This window comes from Eremothecium cymbalariae, chromosome 3, assembly GCF_000235365.1.
Source record: "Eremothecium cymbalariae DBVPG#7215 chromosome 3, complete sequence".
Taxonomy (NCBI): domain Eukaryota; kingdom Fungi; phylum Ascomycota; class Saccharomycetes; order Saccharomycetales; family Saccharomycetaceae; genus Eremothecium; species Eremothecium cymbalariae.
In genome coordinates, this window is record NC_016451.1 from 557,964 (window position 1) to 582,796 (window position 24,833).

Here is a 24,833-nt window from a genome sequence, read left to right on the forward strand (position 1 = left end):
GAAGCTGCGACTAGTGCTATGTTGAATAACAACCAAACGAATACGTACCCTCCCCATATAATAATAATAATAACATCAACAATCGTAACAAGAACAATAAACCTTAAACCGGAACAAAAGAACCAAAAATGTGAAATGAAACCCTCATCACTTTTTGTCTAAAAATCTTTTTTTAAAACTAGAATAGGCAGAACACAGCGCTTGTGCAAGCCTTTAAACAGTAATCCTAACAGCCCAATCTACATTCTCCACGCCCCTAAAAAATTATTCCAGCTCTTTCAACAACTTACATCATACCAAATTCCAAATTCCGAATCAATCACAAGAACATTTCTAGACCAAATAAAAAGCTAAGAAATTCGATTTTGCAGTAATGCGTATATCGTACGTACCATTAAAAACAATCGAACAAGAAAAAAACTACAAATTGAACTTGGTATTCCACATCCAACCTTAAATTATAGTTAACTAAATAACTGATCTGATCACACAAATTTACTATACCAGCCAGCTGACTTCAGCTCTCGAGCTCTATTTTTCAAGCAACTTGAAAAAAAACCCCCGCCTACGACATACCGGGTCAGGCACAGACGTCTGCAACCTAAAACAGCTCTATACAAAGATACAACCTAAGTAGTACACACACGTACACATGGAAAGCAGATTGTGTACTACTTAGATACAGAAAAACAACCCACTTGATCCATCTGTCTATTTGCCTGCCACTACCCTCTAATCACCTGTATCCATATTCTCCTATATACTGCTATTTTTCTTTTTATCTAACCCTTTTTTCCTGATTGCTCTCTCGAGAGCCACTTTGTGTAAAGATCTCGGAATGCAGGTTCCAAGTTATAAAACAAGCTGAAATAATAGCCGAGATCGTTATAATATAGTTTTAAAAACCACATAGTATTTATAAATAAAAAAGCTAGCTCTGATCACCCACCGAACAAGCTCGAACGAACCACCGTCCTGTTGGGCAATTATGTTTAAAACAAGTCCAGAAAAGAAACGAGTCCCGTTCCGCTCTGTTTCCTCGAGGTCCCTCTCCAATCTACTCCTATGTCTTCACATAATCTCTCTTTTCAGTAACACATAACCACTGTCACATCTTTATATGGGCATCTTTTCGTAAGAAACATATATCCTGTATGGTGCTACCCTCCTGTCATATATTCCACACACTAATTAAATGAACAAAGAGAATGTACACTACTAAAGATAATACGAATAACATATTATTTTACTTTTGTTTTAAAACATATAGCTTGCCTGCTGAAGGTTATATTGCAGCGGTGGTGCATTTTTCTTTTTTTGGAACTTCAAAACGTTTTTATTCTTGTGATGTATGTACCATGTATTTTAAGTGTGTTTCAGAATTTTCTAACACTATACTGAATCAGTTTTCCTGCAGCAGCAGGAAGTGTTTATAAGGATGAGCTCTATTTACAGAAGCTAAAGTTGTCTAGGTTTTTTTGCATTAAGTTAGGGAGAAAAGAATATCTATTTTAATTTAAATCCGGTGGATCTAAAAAAAAATCCTTTCATATAGAGAAAGAGACCCAGTAGCGAGTGTGAGAGAGTCTGTAAGTGTAAGTGAGAGGGCGTGTGTGATTGCTACTCCTTCATCTCTCAAGGATTCAATTTTATTTATTTGCAAGAGACAATAAAGAGACTCAAACAAAACTACTGCGGCTACCAAATTTAGAGCTTTTTAGGTTTTTATAGTATTTTTTCTTGAAATTTAACAAGAAGAAAGTGGCAGAAAGGTTCGGTTCCATATAAACATCGCATAGTAATTGAGGTTTAGATCGAAACCAGGTAATTACAAGCTTCCAAAAAGCAGTGTTGAGAGGTTAGGCTTGGACATAGGAAAGGACGGAATAGATAAAAAAAGCGGCTGTGGTTTTGGTCTGTGTGGAACTATCAAGATCAATAGAAAAGAAGATAGCTGTTGAAGTATTCCTTACCAAGGGCGAGAGATCTTTTTCCGTAGAAGGGAAAGCTTGTTTTCAATAATAGAAAGGAACAGGGAACAGCCTAAAGAAGGCAGAACAGACAGACAGAAGTTGGTTTTGCAATCGATATATTGGGAACATGGGTGGATCTCTTTTGGATCTGAAATCGAGGTCTCCTAAGTCTTTGCAGAATAAAAATACGAAGAAGTTGTCTTTGAAGATAAATAATGAGAGTTCAAGTAGTAATAAGGTTGTTATGATAGAGTCATTGGAAAGATCACAACAACAACAGCAGCAGCAGCAGCAACAGAAGCAAGCATCGTATGGTAATTTTCCGTTATTAAAGACACGAAGTGATGCACAGATATATACTTTACCTTCATTTTCTGGTGGTGCTTCTGTGCCTGCTTTGAAGGGTTCAGCAAGGCGCTCCCTATTACAGTCGAATGAGAATGGCGGCTTATATCATCACGGCCAGCCCTTGAGGCTTACTGTGGAGATCACGTCTTTTAAGCGGCCAGTACCGCGTATTGGGTCGGAGAAGGTACGATGCAAGTCTTTGCCCACGTTGTCGTTAAAATCCAGAGACGCAGTGTCTGGTAGGGGGTCTATTTCTGACGGAATGTGTTCCCCTCGGACCTTTAAAGCTGTGAACACAGTAGCCAGCACTAATGCAGATCCTGTGACTGCAACGAGGTCGTGGGTTTTCCAGAGGAATGGTACTCCGGTTGATACGAACCCAATTAATAATGTATACAATCATGAGGATGCAGCAGAATTATGTGATGATGATGATGATGATGACGACGATTACGATATAGAAAATTATTCTTTCAGTTCGTCAATGCACAGCTACACTTACGTTTTTGATGGAAATGTATATCCTGGTGATCCTCTATGTGTTGTTGAACCCGGCATATTTCTATATTCCGAGCCTACTTTAGAACAGGTGCTGGAATTTGATCTAGTTATAAATGTTGCTAAAGAAATCAACAACCTTAGATCACAGCTTCCTGACAATTCAACTACTGAATACCATCAGTTCAGATGGTCGCATACAAGTAAAATTTGTGGGAATTTGGAAGAATTGACCAAGTTGATGCACGATGCTGTTTTGCAAAATAAAAAGGTTCTTGTACATTGCCAATGTGGTGTTTCGCGTTCAGCATCACTCATAGTAGCTTATATCATGAGGTACAGGAAAATGTCACTCAATGACGCTTATAATCATCTCAAGAACATTGCCAAAGACATCAGTCCAAATATGAACTTAATTTTCCAATTGATGGAATGGGGTGAGTGTCTCAAAGGCAATGAATCACAGGCTAATAATAGGGGAGACTCTTCCTCCTGTCGTCAACTAGTTGGTGACGTTCATGATCATGGCCTGGCGAATATCGAACAACGCGTTGATAACGCCAATACAGCTACACACGTAGACCACGAATGCTCTATTTCTCCACGTGACCACCAGAAACCTTCCCTGTCTAGCCCGAACGGATCTAGTGTTATATCTGCTGAAGCTACACCACGTACTCCCAAAGATTTCATTAATACTTCAATCCCCACCTCCTTTGCAGGCAATATGAGTGGAAATCTCCCGCCAGGTACGCTAGGTTCTACAACATCCACAACTCCAGAAACTACGGCCCCTTCTACAAATTCTACTGAAAATGACAGGTTAACCCTAAAGAAGGACCTATGCATGCAATATTCACTGGTCCTAGATGCATACCCTCAACCTCCATCAGATATCGTCGAAGAAAACTGGTGATAAAGTTACCACCTCCCAATCCATATCAACAAACCACACTAACTAACGAGTCGTAGTGGCCATCAAAACCCGATCCTACATTTTTTTTATAAGAAAAAACAAAAGAAGTTGCTTTAATTATGTTATTATTATTTCATTATATATTGCCTTACCAGCAATATCTAATGTGCAAAACTACTTTTGTTATTGGTGGTAGCTCCTCAATATCACTTATATTAATCTAGAATATTAATATTAGTTGTTTTCTTTCTACTAATCGCTCACACCTGCACCTCATCCATTCAGGATTGGATCTATAAACATTGCGCAATTTTTAATAGTTTTTATAACGTTACGTATGTTCATTAAAAGTGTTACTCAGATTTTACATTGATCTTACATAAGCGATACGGTCTAAAAATACTGATATCGTACACTGTGATATAATAATAGTCACAAAATAGAGGATTATTTTACGAGCCCACAAAATGGCAAAGAAAGTTGTTTTTAGATGGTTTTAGAACGGTATAATGGAGGACAGTGTTTAGTGATTTCATTTGGTGGAGTAAATTGTGGACGATGAGTAGTCATGAAAGACATGGAGCTCATGGACCTGTGAGAAAGAGGTCTCTAAGCAGCTATTTGTCGAAAGTTAGTTCTAGAAAGAACGACCTGAAAGGTAAATCAGACAAACGAAGACAAGATAAAATTGTAACTTCGGATCTGAGAACGGCTGATGATAATAGTAAAGATAATTTGAAGCTTAATAATAAGGATGTAATTAATGAGGAATATTGTAAAAATGTAAATACAGGTTCGAAAAAATCGAGGTCTATCATGCCGATGACGACGACGACAACGACAGACATGGATATGAAAATAGAACAGGCTGAATTGGAAAATGGGCTTCATATAGAAAAAACTGGTGATTCCCAAGATGATAGGTCGGCAGCTGTGAAAAATAATGTGTCTGAGAACCGTGAATTGCAGATACAGGAATCTACGAAGCAAGATTATGGTGAGGATTTAGCGGAGCCAATAATTGATATGAAGCAAGAGGTTATCACAGAAGCTAAAGTTGATGATAGCCACAAGCAGACAGTCGAATATAATGGCGGTAGTGATGCTTTTGCATCACGTATTCGAGATATTTCAGCTGAAAGTGAAGTACCGTCAGGTAGTGAGGTGAAGCAAATGCTGGAGGAATTAGAGGTTTCCAGCAAACAGCATAGCAAGCGTTCACAGAACGACACAGCTGAAGGAGCGGAGGATGAAGATGAGCAGGATGAAGAAGAGGAAAGTGCCTTAAGTGAGGTTGATAGTGATGCTCCAACGGAGCCTGCGTCACCACCTAAGCCTCGACTCGGCAGACTAATACGAGGTGATCAGATTGTATCATTATCTAGTCGACAAGCAAGTCCTACAAACTTACAGCATGATTCAGATTCCGAGTTGTCAGACTTGGCCGATTTAAAGCCTGTTCCAATCTCGAGCAGCATATTGCAAGGTGAATCCTCTCCCATCAAACCCCATGTAATTCGTAATTCATCTCCAAGAAAATCTTCATCACGTACCGACAGTCCTACACCAGCTCAAACTCCTAAGCCTAGTTCTACAAATTGGTCGAAAAAACTGAAACATATTGCTGTTTCAAAAGTAGCCAAGCCAAAGAAAGGTGTTCATAGAGATGCAGGAGGTCGCACTAAATTACAAATAGCATGTGACAAAGGTAAATATGAATTGGCAAAAACACTCATTACAGAAGGATATGATGTTAATGATCAGGATAATGCTGGAAATTCACCATTACATGAAGCTGCGCTGAACGGTCATTTGAATATAGTTAAACTATTGATACTTCACGGCGCAAACATTAATCTTCAATCTTATGAAATGTTTAAAGATACCCCGTTGATAGACGCATCGGCTAACGGTCACCTCGAAGTTGTTGAAGAGTTGCTAAAGAATGGTGCAGATCCAACAATTGTCAATGCAAAGGGATTAACAGCTATTGAATCTATAGAAGAAGATTCTGATTTGGAAGAAGAGGAAGTACAAATTGTAAGAAAAATTAAATCGCTGCTACGGAAATCAGCTCGAAAATACCGACAATATGAGGGCGATGGGAAAGCAGAAAAGCAGCGCTCCAAGAATAGTGATGGTCCTTCAGATGATGAAGATGTATCGCCGAATAACACCAACTTTGAGGATGATTTTTACTGGACAGATATAACTTCCAAAGTAGGGAAAGACAAATTATTTCGTGCCTCAAAAGAAGGTAAATTAGCTTATGTTGGTGCATATTTGGAAAATGGTGGCCATGCAGATTTCAAAGCATTCATGGAATGTGTTAAGTTTGGCCATGAAGACATTGCTAGTTTGTTTTTAGCATTTGGGGCTCCCGTAAACGGTTCCACGAAGGATGGAGTAACATCTTTAATGGCTGCTGTTGGACGTGGCCATCTAGGAACAGTAAATTTATTATTAAAAGCAGGTGCAGATCCTACAGTACGTGCCAAGAACGGACATTCAGTATTATATTATGCAAAGCACAGCCCTTTAGGAATTACCGATGATGAAGAAATTTCTACAATCAAAGAGGCTATTAGAAACAAACAAGGCTATGTATCTGAGAGAGAAGAGGAAGAGAAAGATGATGTAAGCCAAAAAGTTCATGAGTCTGTGAACCGTACTATCATATCCAGTGAACCAATCAGCCACATTAAGGGAGAGGCCACGTCTAAGGGCGTTACTTCCGATATCAAAACGGAAGTTCAATATGAGCCTGGAGCTTCAAAAAAACCTTCTAGTAATGGTTTACCAAATTCTGACCATGAGGATGGCAATCAATCGAATGTAACTGTTCCAAAAAGAAGGAAAACTGAATCACCGTATCCAATGTCGCTACTCCACGATGACAAGCAAAAGAATAGTCAAGCAGATAGGTACAGACTTGAATCTCCAGTGAAGCTTAAACGAAGTGCCTCCACAGTGAGTGTGGGGTCAGATCAATCAGAAAGCAACACAAAGAAGTCAAAGTTCGAGAGTGGTTCAGAGACTCCGGTGCATATGGAACACCAAGAAACAGCGGAAGAGAGTGAGGCTAGATTAAAACGCGAAGAACAGTACAGATTGAAACGTCTAGAAAACAAAAGAAAGAAGGAGCAAGAGTTCTTAGAGAAGCTTGCGAATGATGAACGTAAACGTGAGGAAGAACGCGAACGTCTCGAAAGAGAAAAGAAGAAGCTTTTGGAACAGGAGGAACTGAAGAAAACAAAAGGAAAAGGAATTGCGGGACCAGGAGGAGATTGACAGGCGTGTAGCTATCAGGATTGCATATCCATTGGGTCTAAAACTAATTGAATTCGGAAACAAAGACGATTATGAAAGATTTTTACCGGCCTTTTATATCGTTCAGGATGCCACTAAATATGTTCTTGATGTCCAAATATCGGTTATCTTAAAGGATCCTGAGTTCTCAAAAAATGCTGCCAACCGAATTCCAATATCTCCGAATAATATGTCCCAACTATGGAATCTATATAAATTTATCTTCCTCTATGGAGGCCATGGAAGCGGCAAGTATCTTCTCGATTTGAAATCCCTCAGCTTTGAGAACTTAGTCGCATTTGAAAAACAAGAATATGAAAAATTTTGCAAGCTGGCTATCTACTGGGTTCCTTATGAAGAAATCCAGTGGCCTGATGCTCATATTTATGCCGCCGTAAACTCCAATCTCCGTGAATTACAATTACTAGATGTCCCTTCTTTACCTTCATCTTCCAAAACCGTCTCACAATCTGAAGACTTCCGAAATACCAGACCGCCATTCACTCCTGCCAAATTCAGAAATAGGTCTGCGATGACTATATGGCTCTCTGGAAATAATACACTCTGGTAGCAGTAACCAACCAAGTAGGGCGTTTCTAAACTATATATATGTATATATGCATTGTAACTTCAAATCTCACGTGATAATCACATGCATCGCACGTGATTAACGTAACACATGATGTGCATTTCGTGGCCGTTCATTGGCCAACCAATGAACGGCCTGCTTTACTCTCGAGCGATTCCGTCAGCATGTAACCAAATTTTTCCTCATTGGTTTTCGCTCAGGTCATAAACCATACGGAAATATCGTTACCAATTGATGCCACTAGTGACTTAATAAACTAGTTATTTATACAATCAATTATACGAGTGGCAGAATTAACTCTGGAACACTATTCAGCACTTTCAAAGATAGTTGTCTTTACTTTAGATTCCATATCTATTAGAAATATTCTACCAGATAATATAATATAACAAGTATGTTGAATTGCGGTTTATAGTCATTTTACTTTTGTGTGCATAGTTTTGAATGGCATCAAAGATTTCAATTGGGTATTTTAGAGGTAATCAGAGCAGCGAAAAGTTGGGTTTGATATTTGGAAGTTTCGGAAGTTTTGTGTTTTTGAACTATGCAATACTGATTGGTAAATTCTCTCTTTATTAAGCAAAATGTTTTACTAACCTAAAATATAGTGTTGCGCTCCTTTTCTGCAATTGCCCGTATCACACCAATTAGGCAGGTTCAGAGCCAGGCTATCTCCAAGGCAGCGATTATTGATTTAAAGTCAAGATGGGAGAACTTGCCAGCGGTAGAACAGAATGAGCTTGTGACCAAGTTGTCAGAGAGACAAAAGTTGCCATGGAATGAGTTAACCCAGACCGAGAAGCAGGCTGCTTGGTACATCTCGTATGGGGAGTGGGGGCCAAGAAGACCTGTACATGCCAAAGGCGATGCTGCTTCTATTGCGAAGGGTGTTTTTGTTGGTTTACTAGGTTCTTTGGCTTTGTTTGCATTGATCAGACAAGCGGCTGCAGAGCCCCCAAAGACAATGACTAAGGAATGGCAGTTGCAATCCGATGAATATTTGAAGTCGAAGGATGCTAACCCATGGGGTGGTTACTCACAAGTTCAATCCAAGTAAATGGAATATTGTATTTGGTCAGCTGTTAATGTCGGTAAACTGATGACTGCGAACAACAATTTTTAGTCCCTTCCTTTCTCACCACTCTGTGTGGAAAAGCTAACCAAACCATAAAGGGCACCCAATTTTATACTGCATATCAAGATATTAACGTTGTTGTGATTATTATATTCCAGACTATTTTATTCATACATAACTTCGAGTTTTTTCTCTAATTGGTACACATGTCCGCAGAATCTTGATGGAATCTTCTACGCAATCTTGCTAATTATGCAAGTAAGTAAACGAGCATTACAGAAATAACAAATGCAGTTAGGCTAAGTAGAAGCTTTGCCTCAAAAATGAAGCAACAATTATATGTACTATTATCTGATTTCTACATGATGATGCATATGCTTTTCATAATGCATGTGAGTCGCTACAATATTTATCGTAGGAATTTGAAAATTTTTCGAAATCAAGCGATGACTTTGAATATATTTGCCTCACCAGCTCTGTAAAACGAAAACATATAGTATGACATTCTCATTTGGCTTCTCTACGGCAGAGCTAAATGGTACTCAGTCAGTAGATTGTCAAGCTGGCCAGAATGATGATATCAAAATTTTTATGGGTTCTCAAGATATCCCTCAAGCCAATGCGCTGGATGCAGAATCGTTAAAGTCACCAGCTATCCCGCAACCTGACATCATTACTCTTGAGGATTTAACAGACTCGTTAAGGGAGGTAAGATTATCTTTTAAGGAAATAACTACTGCTGAAAGAAATGTGACTCTATATCGTAGAGAGTTGTTTGATGTGAAACATCAGCTGATGACGGAGGTTGGCGAAAGCACTAATGGCAGTAACAGTGACAATGCGAGGAGCTCGAAAGTTGAATCGCAGATATTAATGGGCGAGACAAATGAGGATCTCAAAAAGGGTGTGTATGAGGGTGGGTTAAAATGTTGGGAGTGTTCAATAGATCTCGTGGATTATTTATCTGAAAATCGTGGTGCCTACAAGACAGTTATTGAATTAGGCTGTGGAACTGCATTGCCTTCGCAATACTTGTTCACTGAATTTCTACGCACCGGTAGTGATTCTGGTATAAGATTTATATTATGTGATTATAATGATTCTGTTTTGAGGCTGGTGACCGTTACAAACTTGATCATTGCATGGGCAAAGACATCCCTTTCACCTGAACGGTGGTTATCACTACAAAAAGCAGGGTGTGATAGTATTCCGGTTGTGAATGATGAGCTATTATTGACATCAGCGCTCCTCGATGCATTTTTAAAGGACATGGCGGATAGGAAAGTAGAACTGCATTTTATCTCTGGTACCTGGGGTGCTAAATTCTTGTCACTTTTGAAAGATAAGATGTGGGTACCTTGTAGTGATGGAATAATTTTGACCTCTGAGACTATATACCAGCCTGATACGCTACCAGTTATTTCGGAATTGCTTCTGGGGTTGATTGCGTTATGTAAAGAGCAACACTTTGACATTAAAACCTACGTTGCAGCCAAGGACATTTATTTTGGAGTTGGTGGTAGTGTAATGGAATTCGTGAGATACATCAATAGGAGAATCTACGATGGAAAGCTTTCATTAAAGGTGAAAGCATCTAAAATCAATACAGCTCTGAAGAGATCTATAATTAGTATTGAATAGTTTAGACATTTTAGAAGATAGTGCTTAATAATTTTGATACGTTTGTACCTGCAACTTGATTTTTCCCAGTTGAACTTCAAAAAGTCGTCATGGCCACATTTCAAGATTGGCAACGATGGAAACAAACACTTGTAGCAGTGTTGATAATAGGAATGTCACATAGAGCCATTGATCTATAAAGATTAGCTATGTCAAGTGATGATGAATTAGAAGATTTTGAGGCATTACTGGAGGATAACTTCAATCCGATTCAATTTGCGAATGAATTAACTAAAGCCATTAATAACAACTTAGATTCCAAGGAACTGGACTTCAATACGCCACTAAAAAAGGTGAAATATGATATGATAGAATTGGATAAAAGAACTGATCAAATAATCAAAGATAATCCTCTATTGGTCTTGGAACAGTTAGAGAAAAGGAAGCTACAAAGGGAGAAGGTTGGCCCTACCTTGAAACCAAGTTTGGATTACCTCTCAATGTCTTTCGAAAGATTGAATAATGAAGTTCTTAAACCGTATGACCGTGCACAGAAGTTACAATCTGCACTCGGTAAAATCCATCAGACCTCTTTTTTATTGCGTGATGCTTTGATATATATTCAAATGGCCACTCAGATAGAGTCGTTGCCTTTAAATGCTGATGATCAACCTGGTCTAATTCGTTTGGCTACTCTCTATTCTAAAATAGAGATGAATCTCAATCAAAACCATAACCTGAAGTCACTTCAACTGATTAAAAAGTTTGAAAATGGCCCACTGAAGAACAAAAAGATTGAGTTGATACGGAATATCTCACAATCCTTGATTAAGGACTGCGTGAACAATCACAAAATAAAACATAACTTAGAATCTATTCAAACGTTAGCATTGAACTTAAATGCTTTGTCTACAAAGGACTATACAGCTACACTAGACAAGATTGCACTATTAAAAATACAGTCGTCTCAACAAGCGCTCACCAGGACCACGGTATCAATCAGAAGCCTGGGTATGGCAATGAGTGATGCCGTCAAAAATGGTTACTGGTTGTCTCAATTAGAGTCACTTTTAAAGACAACGAAATTAGAGGATTCGTCATTGCTGAATGAGTATTTGGCAGAAAAGAAATACCGATCGATAACTAAGAATTATTGGATTAAAGTGGCAAATGCATTCCAAAAGGACTTCGAAACTTCATACCGTAGAGGTGGGCCTGTTGGAAAATCTTTAATTTCCAACACCAAATTTATCAAGGATACTATAACAGAGGCTATGCCAAAGTCCACGAATGATGAGAACTATAAAGACTACTTGGATATAATGCTAAGTTCTGTGTCCATTCTAGATAGTAATATGCGGAAAAGTTCGTGATGTATGCACAACGGATCTGTATATAAATCACAACTCTTTTATAATATAAATCCATTAAAACTTCACCTGAAACCCCAGATAGGAGGAGAACAAACGGGACGCCGCTCTGACTTTGCAAGTTGGATAAGTTTGAGCACCACTACTTTTTCTTATTTTTCTTCCCACCACGTTTATGGAACTTCTTTTTGATCATCTTTTTGATTTCATCCACTTTATTCTGTCGTTCTGATTCTCGAAGCTTGCCTAGCCGTTTAGCCATCCTCTGTCTTTTACTTGGCCTTCTTCTTTTCAGTTTTAGTTGTCTCAGTAGTTCAGCTTCCACTTTAGCATTATGATCCACTAAATCAACAAATTTACCTCTGTATTTGGAGCTGATATTATCTCTATCTTTAGCAGCTTCCTTCATAATTAGATCGTACTCTATGGCGACAAGTTGTAACCTCTTTTTCTGTTTAGTGGTGTATTCAGCGATATAATAACTCATGGGACGTTCGTTTTTGATAACTTCTGATTCTTCTTCACGCAATGAAACTTTGCTTAACCTGGTTTGTGTAGGACTTTCAGGTTCATGGCCATTCGTGATTTGAACACTCGTTCCCGCATTACAACTGTTATTGAGTTGTGTGGCAGACCATTCAACCGCCGAACAAGAGAATAACGGGAAATCAAATTCATCTTGAATAGAACTGTCTAAACACTTCTCTGATGCATTGCAGCATTCAACCTCGACAAACTCGAATTCCAAATCAGGCAACAGTAGACTACCATCTAGTTCAGATGGCTTATCGTCAACTTCAAAGAGTTCTTTCCTGCTGACACTAATAGGAATACCTAGTTAGTATAAAACATTTTAAAAGAAAGCAAATTAGTATTAAAGTTAACTTTTTACTTACAACTCTTCACCCTTCATGTTCAGTCATTTTCAATTATGCTAAATACTGCGTTCCGAAATGAATGGAGAGGTTTATTTTATTTTTTAAGTTTTAGAAGTGTTCCGACGTTTTACCCAAAGTTCTCAAAACAAAGTTGGGTTGAGAATCTTTTTACAAAGTGATAAAAATACAAGGGCAGACAAGTGAGGTACCTGAGTAAATATTTATATAAGGTGATCTACCATTATCTTTATAGGGATCCAGTAATAACGTGCTTTGAATTACTTGCTGATCTTCGTTTTCATGCTTTGCAAAAATTCGCGGTAAGTGAAACTACTTTGGACCTTATCCTCTACCAATTGACTAGTAGCCCATAGTCGTAGAGAAGCAACTTCTTTTGCTGAAGCATGGTTCACTGGTTCACTTGGGGATGCACCCCTCACAATATGAAGCGTCTTAAATATTATGACATCATCGTGTTCCCTCAATTTGCAGATAACGTTTCTAACTCTTTCATTAAATTCGGAGTCCTCTAATATTGGTAATTCACCTTTTCCAATTTGAATTTGCATGATATCTTGAGTGCCGAAAACATCCATGACTAATTCAGGAACAGCATCGCCACCTAACCACAAGAAGATATCCATACCAGTATCGATCAAATACAAACCGTATCTCTCGAACAGGGAAGAGGTCGCATTAATTGGCTGGGGTAAAACAATTTCACCATTCTCATTTGGCAAACCGGCCTCGTCAGGCATATCGTGTAATGAGTAAACAGTTGGGTAAATAGTTTTAATAAAATGTGGGAGTGGCATTGATTCCAAGGCGTTCAATGCAGCAGCACGGTGGTCAGCTGCAATTCTTCCGGACCTGAAGGCCATATGTTTTGTCATAGAGTGCATTAGCAATGGCCACATCCTTAGGTTAGCACAAAGCCTCAAAGGTGCACCACCAGCAGTATTGGACATCGCTATTTCCTTTTTGTAGGTAGCCAATACGTCCTGAACAGACTTGTCTAAGTATTCTCTAGCGGCTTCAAAACCTGAGTTCATCACAGTCTCAATACCTTTGTGTGCGTAATATGCTGTCATAGCCAATTGGTCAGCGGAAGCATATACCTCAGCTAAGTTGTCCGTTGTTGGTAGGCACACTGTAATCACTCTAATTCTTCTTTGACCAGTATTCTGTGATAACAAAACGGCAATCTGAAGGTACGCATAATCACGTACAAGTTCGTCATCTAGAGATATTTCAAAGACATAAGATTGGTCCCTAGGAAAAGTTGGGAAGGCACATAGATCGGAGGATCTATTGAAAAAGTGACCATAGAAACAACTCATTCTTAAACCAGTGGAACCACGAGCCCTCATGACAGCTTCCATAGACAAATCCATGGTTATATGTTTGGAAAATTCTTTTGAAAACTTTGTAACATCTATTAAGTTCAAAGCTGTGAATCCAGGATAAAAGTGAGTCTGGCCACCTGTGTATCTTGCTAAACTGGATAAGGATGCAACATCTAGATAATCATCTGATGCTAAAAACAAATCAATTGTGACTTGTGTTGTGTTGCAATCAATAGTGAAGCTCTTATAAAAAGCATCTCCACAGCTCAAAAGTTGTGAAGCCTCCTTGTTAGTATTCACAACACTAGCTTCATTTCTTTTATTTAGCTTGCCAATACCAACGTTAGGTAGAGTAGCAGAAGTAACAATAATCTTACCACCGATACTTTTTATTAAGTTGTGAGCGGCCTTTAACGCCGGGCCCAAAGCAAATTTTGGCAAGATATTCGATTGGAAGATCTCAGGGATTTGGCTTAATAATTTTTCCACATTGGCTCTGCATTGTTTTAGGGTGACAAACATCGTGTCTGGCATTGGCATAAACGGTTCGTCCAAATCCACAACATCCATCATCTTAATATGATCACCTTCTTCATCGGGGGGGATAGAGAAATAATGGATAGTATGATCAACAGCCAAAATAGTAATTCTAGTTCTTTCATCATGATTTGGCAAAGAGTCCAACGACTCTAATAAAGTTCTTGTAGCAGTAGCTAGCAATCCATTTTTTATAGAATTCTGTGAAACATCAAAGATAAAAGCGTAACAAGATGGAGGTGGCAATCTCACAGCATATTCCCTTGGCGCTAAATATTCGACTACGGCGTGCTGAATTTCATTTCTTTCATAACGATTTACTGGGATACCTTGCGAATCCATGTCAAATGCGTTTGGAACGTCGTTTCCCAAGCCACAGAAATTACATCTCCAACGTCTGCCACCATCCAAAAACATCACAAAGGGATTAATATAGGAACGACAACGTCTGCAACGAACAATGCACCCATCAGTGTTCAAAGGCGGAGGGTTTATACTGTCATCAAGGTGCTGGTACGGCCTAATAACCATAGCTAACGGCAATTTTGATTTCTTCAATAAAGAATTGGACTTTGGAAGAGCATTCAAGGTACATCTCAAATAGTCTGGCGAAGCATTGGCATCTTCAGACGGAGCCACAATTTTATCAGGTGGTACCAACAACGGTGGTGGTGGTAATGAAAGATCAGTAATTGGTGGCGGCAATTCCTGAAACAAATCAATTTGATATAATTGATTCATAGGCTTACCAATTGCAATGTGACTATAAGGTTGCTCGTTATATTGTGAACCAGCCACAGGATCTGCAACCACAGGCCGTGATGGGGCTCCTGCTTGGTAAAACGAATTAGGGTCAACCACTGGAACATTGTGTAATTGCATATTCCCCATTGAATTGGTAGCCTGGTCAATCTGCTGATGGAGCTGTTGCTGAGCAGGAGTCAAGAACTGTTGTGCTTGCTGCGGACCAGGAGCTACTGCAATTCCAGGAGCTGCTGCGTACCCTGGTGAACCTGCGGGAGGCGGAGCGCTATATTGGAATTGAGTTTGAGGGTAGACGCGTTTCTTATGATGTGACATTATAGTCGAATATTTTGGCAACAATGACGAGAAACGGCTGTTGTTAGAGTAATCTTAATATGAGGAAATGGTCGTTCTTCTGATACTGCGCAATTTCTGCTAACTTGACTGTAGTTGTGGAGTGTTGATTTTGCCACCTTGTTCGAATTTCGTACCGTCCCAATATCCGGGTAACTAAGCAAGTATTTAGCACGTGATAATCACGTGATGATACGTTTAGGGAATTGGAGTATAGTTTTTTAATATTATCTACAACTTATAAAAAGGGTAATGCAACTTAAGCAAGCCCCTTCCCACCCTGTTTATTCACATTAAGGTGAAATAGGATCAATGGAGTGTATTGAGATTTATAATCTAGTGGACGGTTATGAGGTCCATTGCCCTGCGTTGATTATACATGGACGGTGTCGTTCTAGCGGTGCGACTGCAATTCAGGTTCAGCATAGCCAGCTTCCTTCTTTGACATATGCAGTTAATCGGCATGGATTCAAGGCCCTAATTTATCTAACTAGAGGGAAAAATGCTTTACAGTTTGTAACGAATGAAAATGAGCAAATTAGTTTGACATGTTCTTATGAGCCGTTACTTCAGAATCCTCCAATCCATCTGTGCTTGTTGCTAGCCAGCGATTCTCCTATGGTGTTTGATTCGCCAGCATCACAGAAGGCTAAAGAGGGTGGGAATGGGATGGATCTAGCTGTTAAAAAGCTCAGATGTGCGGCAAGGTTGATGCAAGCGTTTACCAACGAACAAATGTTGCGTAATGGATTTGGGCATCGGACTTTTCGATTTGAGGAGGAAGAAACGGAGGATACATTGCTTCAGGTACCAGAGAGGAGACCTACGGTAAAGGTTCATATTGTCAGGACTAATTTGACAACAGCTCAAATTAGGGATCCGAATTTGGCCCAGCAAAATCCAAAGGGTAACAACACAGGCGGCTTGTTTGGAATAGCGATGGATGCCTTGAAGGCATACGGTGGACCTTTTAGTGGCAATACAGATGCAGTACAGGCAGCAGTTATTATTATGGACACGTATTGGGATGCTAAACAAAGGTTAATTAAAGCACATGCTGCTTTAGGTGGTGGAGACTCCAAGATTAAGTTGGCCATATTTGGGTCCCACGGATTGTATTCCTGGCCCCCCTGCATTGAGGCTGTTCCATCTTACTTTACGGATTCCACTCCAGTTTCTGAGAGTGAGGTTGCAAATGACTGCAATGAGTGTAGCTCTCATTGGGAATGTTTGAATATTACTTTAGGTGCATTTATGCATGAAATTGGTCATTTATTGGGATGCCCCCATCAAGAAAGTGGTGTTATGTTACGTGATTATGTTACTTTGAACAGATCTTTCTTGTCAAAAGAAGCTTTTTCAGTGAGAACGAGAAATCATGGAGCAGAAAGTCCTATACTTCCTCAATATGAATGTACATGGCACAGGTTGGATCTAATCAGATTTTTGCATCACCCGTCTTTTGCTCTACCATCTGATAATGCGGACAATTCTTCTATAAATCCTACTCGTTTGGCAAATTTCGAGGCACCGAAGCCAAGTTTATATTTATGCGGTAATAACGGGCAAATTGTGTTTGTTTCACAAACTGGTATTTATTGTATAGAGATAGTTTGCGAAGAAATTGCTCGGGCACACATAGAATTTTTACCGTACTCCCTAGGTGGTCCTGGTCCTCAAAGACAAGTATTTGTTTCTCTTGATGATCTAACCTCTAGACTACCGCCTAACTATCGCTCCCAACACTCTAAAAATTTCAAGGTCAAAGTTCACGCAGTAAATTCTGAGTCAGCTGACTTTGATGATTTTCCAAGTCGATTAAAAGTTTCTTTAATACCAATGTCCCGTTATGGATATCCATCCACGGTAAATGGGATTAAGGGACAGCTCTTTGGTAGCGGTTCTTCTGGTAGCGATCTAGGGATAGTACCTGTTTATGTTTCACTAGTTCAGTGGGTTAGAGTGTTCCACGGCTATGCTCTAGATGGAATTCGATTCTACTTCCGACCAACCTTGGAGCCTGAATTAGAAGAGACTGGCAGTACGAGGAATTACCTTAAAAAAATTAAAGATTCCATTAAATCCCCAAATACTTTGAAATCTAAAAGTAGCGTGTTATTTGGCAATGAAACCCCTAATTTTACTGACTTCGTTTTAGATATAAACGAATACATCGTTGGGTTCAATGTAAGAAGTGGTGTTTGGGTAGACGCTATTCAAATTATAACAAGTAGTGGTCGTACTAGCCCCATGCTTGGAAATACAACTGGTGGTGGTTTAGGTATGATGATGCCATATCAAGGCGATAGTATCTTGGGTCTATATGGCAACATAGGTTCATGGATAAATGCGATTGGTATTGTTTATGGAAAACTGTGAGTCCATCTGTCTTCTCCTTCAAATCTAATTATCAACATTACTGGTATATATGCAACCTATATCTCATTATTGGAACTTCATTAAGTACTCATTATATCATTATTATTCAACTATGAAGCATACAAAAGAGTTTGATGCGTAAGGCTAAAAAAAACTCACAACGAAAGGCATAGCATGAATACTTCACTTAGGCTTAGGTGCATCTATATCATATTCTGTAGCGTTGTCATTAGCTCGTAATACACTTAGTTTCTCATTTAACTTATGTAATTCAATACCGTGCTTATTTGGGTATGGGTTCCCACGTTTCACCGTCTTTTCCGGGGTGAGATCATCATGTTGAGGACGAGCAAGTAAACTGGGGTGAGTTTGATACGCAGGTGGTTGCCTTAGTGGAGGCGCCATACGTGATGAAATAGATATTCCACCACCAGACGACAGAGATGGAGTCGCGGATGTACTGGAAGCAGATGAAAAAGGTGGCAGAGAGCCATTACTGCTTCCGCTAGTTCTTGGTACATCATCTGTAACTGTAGATGGAGGTGCAGCAGGAACGAGAGAATATCTTCTCTCGTTATGGACTAGGCCCAACTCCTTGACCTTCATTGTGTTTAGTTGTGTTTGAGGAACTTTGAAGAAGCAATCATTCTCTTCACTATACTCATATAGCGACCAAGTAATACCGTAAGGCTTGGGTTCTAAACAGTAAACAGAATGTAATGGAACATCCAAGTTAGCAATGATGTCCCTATTTAAGTTTAAAAAATAGCCTAACAACACTCTGGCTACAACTCGATGTGTTATTATGAGGACATTATCAGTAATCCTCTCAATTTCAGTAATCACAGGACGTAATCTGTTTATCACGTCCATGTAGGATTCACCACCAATACCTGGATATCTATATCTTAGCTTATCTATCAGTCTTTCTTCAAATTCATCTGGATATTTATTGTGAATCTCTTCGTAAGTCATACCCTCGCAGTCACCAGCGCTCAATTCATCTAACATGCGCATCTGTTTAATTGGATAGACATCTTCATTAAAGTCTGCTGCTGTTTCCTCAGAACGACGCAACATAGAAGTCCAGACAAAAAAGGAAGAAGGAACAAAATCCTCGGCGCTACCAAGCTTCTGATACAGCTCGTATTCTTGTGCAGTAAATTTAATTCTCTGCCCATCAATAAATTTTGACAAAGCCTGCGCATACTTAAGACCACGTGCTGTTAGGTTAGAATCACCGCCGATACGACCAAGCACATTATATTCGCTTTCCCCATTCCTAGTGATCCAAATTTGCCTTTCAGCAAGATTAAAATTCAACAAGTAATAAACCGTCTGGGAGGCTAAAAAGCCTTGTATGTTATAAGAAATTACCTTTTTCCCAACATCTATCATTTTAATATACTGCATTCCCTCATTATCTTCAACAGGTTCATATGCCTTGAGATAATTAGCCAATCTATCTTTAAAATCTTTCAAGGATGCTTCTGGATCTTTACCTTTATAATCAGGGCCTAGCAACTTCAGCCTAATATTTTTTTCTACCGTTTGTCTATCTGAACATATACTCTCTAAAAATAAAACGTTGAGACGTGAATTACGCTCCTTTATCTTATCATAAACCTTCTTTCTACGACCCCTAGTGGAATTTGTAGCGTCAAATATCGCCACAGACCCAGGCCCATCTAATAAATAATCCAACAATTCAGTCAATGTGTCCATTGCCCATTTTTCTCGAAGAGCATTGGCTTCAGGATTCGTAGGATCGAAGAACTTCGAATCCTGTTCTGTCATATCATGAAGCTTCGCATACTCCCGCCTTGTATTGCCAACATTAAACACCTTGCAATAATAAAACGAATAATTCAAAAATCTCGAGAGCTTATTTGTAATAAACGACTTCCCCGTAGCAGGCAACCCAACCATCACTATAACAAGCTTCGACCCAGCATCTTCCTTCGATATAGTTCCATCCGGGGATGTTTTAGACTTTGTCAATCCTGGCACATCGATGGTAGTAGCAGCATGCTTATAGAGCTTGGGTGCCGCCCCACCCGCCATGGTTTTCGTCTTATGACGCTCTGCATGCTGCCCCCCATCGCCCCCTCCCTCCCCCCCCTTCATAATCCCCCATCCAACTCCCCCTCATCCACATCCGCCATATGTTTCAAATCCGTACCACTGTGTGATGGCGACACCATCGGAGTCGCCTCCATCGAAGAATCAGTAGAACTCGTCGGCGATGCCCATTGCGACGCAATCGGCGTATCACTCAACGGCCGCCGCTTGAAGGCAGGAAGACCCTCCCCATCATGCCCACTCAAATCACTATCAACATCTAATCGTACATGCTTCACCACATCTGCCCCCCCATTCACCACCTTGTCCCCTCGTTTGCTCTCATGACCCGTATCACAAGGCTCAAATTCAGAATCAGTATCTGTTGTTACCAAGGCGTCCTCTGAATATGTCACACTTTTGAACATTATTTTCACCCGTATCTAGCACAAACAACAAACCTGCCTGTCTGATCAATCAGCACCCTTGATAATATCCACTTCGCCTAACTAAAATCTTCCGCTCTTATCAGCTGTCTCGAGCAAAACTTCTCTCCTTCTTAAACTGTGTCCCTTATTCCTTCTCTACAATTTATATCCTGCTACACAAAGCGAAAAATACTGACTGGAGAGGTGGCGAAAAGATACGCAATTTTAGTTCAAAAGGCCTACTGATATTTCGGTAAAATCGATTGCGTGTATTGAGAGTACACATATCCCACCACGTGAGTGCTTTGGGAAAGCTGTGCTATGTAGCTGCACACTCTTTCGTCTGCGTGCAACCCCCATTTCCCTTTTGCTGTTCTGCAGTACTTGTTATATATTCTAGCAGTTTGCCTGTCCCGCAGACGTACGGGAACGTGCAGGGTGGCTGCAGTGGATATCGACGACTGTGTATGCTGTATGGAGGTGGTGGTGCCACATCGATACATATATATATATATGGTTGGACCGGTGATGCCAGGCATGGCCAGGCATGCGGATAGGGATCCTTTTGGGGAGACGTAATAGTCACGTGATAGACGCTAAATAAGGCAAGTTGTAAATATACGCCGCATAGGTAGTTAGATCTATGCTGGGCTGTGTATCTCAAGATATAAGCCTTCTTGGAGCGGTGGGCCACGGAGAGCGAGGGGTTGTTTCGTTCGTCTCTGCTGTGGGAGCAGTTTTGCGTGTGGCGACGACACCTCAAGATAAGCAAATAAGGAAAATGTCAGTTGAGAAGGAAGGCAAGGAAGGGGTAGCGGGGTGGGGGCAGGCGGGGTGGAGTAGATCAAAGGTGTAGGTGTGTAGGGTGTGAAGTAGAGGTAGACTATGTATTTACTTGGCTTGCTATGTGTTATAGTTTTGTTTGGCCCGTCTGAGGTGTTGTTTTGGGTGAGCCCGTTCGGTGTAGGAGGCCAAGGTTGGTGTTGTTATTATGATTATTCGTTGGGTGAAAGACAGAGAGATATATTCTTTAGTTTGTTTTCATTGACGACACATAACGGAGGTATTTAAGCAGGTTATAAAGAAAAAGGAACAGACGGTTGAAGTTGAGAGGATATTTTAGGAGATATAGGAATCTAGGTTTAAATGTCGTTTCTTCAGAATTTGTATGTATTTTCAAAGGTGGTTCAGTGAGGGATTGGAAGACATGGGGGGCAGCAGGGAATGGAAGGAACAAAATGAGGAGTACTAACGAATGAGAATGTTATGTAGCCATCTGAGTCCAGGTCAGACTATTCGTTCGACAAGGGGGTTTAAGTGGAATACGCCGAAGCAGCAGGAGCATGGCTTGAATAATGGACAGGTAGTTGGTGTTGGGCAGCAGCAGCAGCAGCAGAACGGGGGAGTGGGGGTTCCCGGGACGTTATTGGGGGCGCATGCAATCACATCTACTGTGGGTGAGGGCGGCGGGAACCATCTAAGCCCGCTGTTTTCTACCCCCCAGAAGTCGACGATGTCGCAGCCGATTACCGACTTTAACTATACTCCTTCTCACCAGAAGCCGTATTTGGTGCAATCGCCAGGGACTGTTGTTACGTCGCACAAAGATATCAAACAGATAGTTGAGACTACTTTGGGGTCGGAGGGAGTGTTAAATCAAGCAGTGAAGTTACCAAAGGGAGAGAATATCGATGAATGGATTGCGGTGCATTGTGTGGACTTCTACAACCAGATCAACATGCTCTATGGGTCAATTACTGAGTTCTGTTCCCCGCAGACATGTCCCAGAATGATTGCGACTAATGAGTACGAATATCTATGGAATGTGTGTCCAGCAAACCCACCGGTATCTGTACCGGCTCCAAAATATGTAGAATACCTAATGAGTTGGTGCCAACAGCAATTTGATAATGAGGAGTTGTTTCCTGCAAAGACAAGCGTTCCATTCAAAAACGAATTTAATGATAAAATTACAAAGCCAATTTTGAAGAGGCTTTTTAGAGTTTATGCACATATTTACTGCCACCATTTCAATGAAATATTGGAGCTAAATCTGCAGACGGTGCTCAATACCAGTTTTAGACACTTTTGCCTATTTTCAGAGGAGTTTCATATCTTGAAGCCGTCTGACTATGGTCCCTTGCTGGAATTGGTTGAAGAATTTAAGGAAAGATGAATCATATAGTCTACCGAAAACTAATCTGATATAAATACCAGGTGTGTAATTACTACCTCGTCTTAATTACCTTTATAATTATTCATTTCATTTCAATTTTTTGGATACAGCAACCTTCAAAGATCCTTAGTTCTATACGGTTTGACTGAACACGGTAGTGCGGTTTTTGAAGAAAGATCCGGCAAAGGTGCAATTGTTCCTGTCTACAGTATGTACAGAGTTCAGTGGCATCGCCGGCTAAAAGGGACCAGATATCGCGAGTAAAGTGGTATATTAGACCTGTTTTTATAGTACTTTGCTACTACTGTCTATTCATCATTGAAAACCATGCCCTCGCTGCTGATCAACATAACGGTGGTGGTGGTGTCTACGCTCATCTGGTTGGTGATCTTCAAAAATAAAATCATAGGGTTGATTGGATCATATATGCTACATCCACCTGAGGACTTTATAACACGTATCAGAAACTTTTTATTGGATACCGCTCATGATGAGAAGAGGGTTTCAACGCTAGATTTCGGTTGGAGACATGGATCTGTGAGACGTCAGCTTATCTTGGCAGCAAAGAGACCTGACGAATATTCTAATTATGACTTTAAAAACAAAATTCAGATAGCATCCAGTGACAGGAATGATAGCGAACAGTTCATCAATGGAATTTTGGGTAAATCTAGAAATCCATCTAGATGTTTATTTGGATTCTTCCATCCTTATTGTAACGCTGGTGGTGGCGGTGAAAAGGTTCTTTGGAAAGCTGTTGAAACTACACTACTAAATTCGCCCAACAATATTGCCCTTGTATATACTGGTGATACTGACACTACTTCGGATAAGATATTCTCAAATGTTATGAACAGATTTGATTACGACTTAGACCGCAGCAGAATCGTGTTCATATTTTTAAAAAACCGCCGTTGGGTGGATAGTGCTTCATGGCCTAGATTTACCCTCATGGGTCAAGCCCTTGGCTCCATAATCCTATCTCTAGAAGCAGCATCTTATTGCCCCCCAGATGTGTGGTGTGATACTATGGGCTACCCCTTTGGATATCCGTTCATTCATTGGCTGTTCCGTATACCAATTGTTACTTACACACATTATCCCGTGATCTCAACTGATATGTTAGACAAAATAAGACTGATGCCAGGATTCAAAACCAACCTTAAGCTTCAATTAAAATACGTTTATTGGAAGCTTTTCATGCTTACTTATAGATTTGTCGGGTCTTATGTGAATTTCGCTATAACTAACTCAACTTGGACCTATAATCATATACGTTCTATATGGACTTTGAACAGTTCAATTAAAACGATATATCCCCCTTGCTCTACGGAGAAATTAGTTATGGATGACGAGTCTTCAGATCAATGGACCAGAAAGAATCAAGCGGTCGTGATTGCTCAATTCAGACCTGAGAAGCGTCATGAGTTGATAATAAGGTCATTTGCAAGATTTATTGATGATAATCCAACCATAAATCATATGAATTTAATACTCATTGGATCCACTAGAAATCAAGAAGATCGAGATTATGTAGAACACTTACAACAATTAGCATTTGGGGATTTACAAATTCCTCCCGATAAACTTCAATTTAAAACTAACTGCACATATGATGAAATGAAATTATACCTTCACGAGTCATCTTTTGGTATCAATGCTATGTGGAATGAACATTTCGGCATAGCTGTTGTTGAATATGCTGCATCAGGACTTATCACATTAGGTCATGCTTCAGCAGGCCCACTATTGGATATCATTATCCCCTGGGACGTCATTGGTAATCGGCAGCCAGCAGTAGCAACAGAAGAGAACAATACTGGATTTTTCTTTAAAGATACAACAGATCCAGATTATATGACTGCAGACTCTAATTTATATCCCACTTTGGATAATTTATTTTTATCCGCTAACAATTTACCCAACCAACAGAGGTTAGAAATATCTCGACGTGCTAGAAAATGTGTTTTAAATAAGTTTTCTGATGCTAATTTTGCCAAGAATTGGAATCATCTATTAAATGATATCTCTACATTAGTTACTGAATATCAGCACCATGACATATAATTAGCAGTGTAAAGTGCAATCGGCATCTGTATACCATAACATAAATATAAAATAAAAACAAAAACAAATGATAAACACGCTAACAGAACAAGCACATTATAATTGAGAAATTTTCAAATCTCAAAGCAAGCTCAGGATAACGACTGTAACACAGACTATTATTTG

The 24,833-nt window shown here is 39.8% G+C and overlaps 9 protein-coding genes and 2 further genes across 9 annotated transcripts; 8 read left to right on the top strand and 3 right to left on the bottom strand.

Annotated features, from left to right (window-relative positions):
• Positions 1-2,100: 2,100 nt before the first annotated feature.
• On the top strand, positions 2,101-3,735 carry MSG5 (tyrosine/serine/threonine protein phosphatase MSG5; the record flags this gene model as incomplete). The annotated part of the gene is made up of 1 exon (XM_003645556.1): positions 2,101-3,735. One exon carries the CDS (start codon positions 2,101-2,103, stop codon positions 3,733-3,735), a length of 1,635 nt encoding a protein of 544 aa, XP_003645604.1.
• Positions 3,736-4,293: 558 nt separating this feature from the next.
• Ecym_3295 lies at positions 4,294-7,615 on the top strand (the record flags this gene model as incomplete).
• A 412-nt stretch (positions 7,616-8,027) lies between these two features.
• Positions 8,028-8,690, top strand: COX5A (cytochrome c oxidase subunit Va; the record flags this gene model as incomplete). Its single annotated transcript, XM_003645557.1, has 2 exons — positions 8,028-8,040; positions 8,242-8,690. The coding sequence occupies 2 exons, from the start codon at positions 8,028-8,030 to the stop codon at positions 8,688-8,690; spliced, it is 462 nt and encodes a 153-aa protein (XP_003645605.1).
• Positions 8,691-9,206: 516 nt separating this feature from the next.
• Positions 9,207-10,349, top strand: HPM1 (protein-histidine N-methyltransferase; the record flags this gene model as incomplete). Its single annotated transcript, XM_003645558.1, has 1 exon — positions 9,207-10,349. The coding sequence occupies one exon, from the start codon at positions 9,207-9,209 to the stop codon at positions 10,347-10,349; it is 1,143 nt and encodes a 380-aa protein (XP_003645606.1).
• Positions 10,350-10,537: 188 nt separating this feature from the next.
• COG5 (Golgi transport complex subunit COG5) lies at positions 10,538-11,701 on the top strand (the record flags this gene model as incomplete). The annotated part of the gene is made up of 1 exon (XM_003645559.1): positions 10,538-11,701. The coding sequence occupies one exon, from the start codon at positions 10,538-10,540 to the stop codon at positions 11,699-11,701; it is 1,164 nt and encodes a 387-aa protein (XP_003645607.1).
• Positions 11,702-11,840: 139 nt separating this feature from the next.
• Positions 11,841-12,621, bottom strand: Ecym_3299 (uncharacterized protein; the record flags this gene model as incomplete). The annotated part of the gene is made up of 2 exons (XM_003645560.1): positions 11,841-12,519; positions 12,605-12,621. 2 exons carry the CDS (start codon positions 12,619-12,621, stop codon positions 11,841-11,843), a joined length of 696 nt encoding a protein of 231 aa, XP_003645608.1.
• A 233-nt stretch (positions 12,622-12,854) lies between these two features.
• On the bottom strand, positions 12,855-15,539 carry Ecym_3300 (uncharacterized protein; the record flags this gene model as incomplete). The annotated part of the gene is made up of 1 exon (XM_003645561.1): positions 12,855-15,539. One exon carries the CDS (start codon positions 15,537-15,539, stop codon positions 12,855-12,857), a length of 2,685 nt encoding a protein of 894 aa, XP_003645609.1.
• A 330-nt stretch (positions 15,540-15,869) lies between these two features.
• Ecym_3301 (putative metalloendopeptidase) lies at positions 15,870-17,936 on the top strand (the record flags this gene model as incomplete). Its single annotated transcript, XM_003645562.1, has 1 exon — positions 15,870-17,936. One exon carries the CDS (start codon positions 15,870-15,872, stop codon positions 17,934-17,936), a length of 2,067 nt encoding a protein of 688 aa, XP_003645610.1.
• A 183-nt stretch (positions 17,937-18,119) lies between these two features.
• Positions 18,120-20,425, bottom strand: Ecym_3302 (the record flags this gene model as incomplete).
• Positions 20,426-21,571: 1,146 nt separating this feature from the next.
• MOB1 (Mob1p) lies at positions 21,572-22,601 on the top strand (the record flags this gene model as incomplete). The annotated part of the gene is made up of 2 exons (XM_003645563.1): positions 21,572-21,591; positions 21,698-22,601. The coding sequence occupies 2 exons, from the start codon at positions 21,572-21,574 to the stop codon at positions 22,599-22,601; spliced, it is 924 nt and encodes a 307-aa protein (XP_003645611.1).
• Positions 22,602-22,928: 327 nt separating this feature from the next.
• Positions 22,929-24,668, top strand: ALG11 (alpha-1,2-mannosyltransferase ALG11; the record flags this gene model as incomplete). The annotated part of the gene is made up of 1 exon (XM_003645564.1): positions 22,929-24,668. The coding sequence occupies one exon, from the start codon at positions 22,929-22,931 to the stop codon at positions 24,666-24,668; it is 1,740 nt and encodes a 579-aa protein (XP_003645612.1).
• Positions 24,669-24,833: the final 165 nt, after the last annotated feature.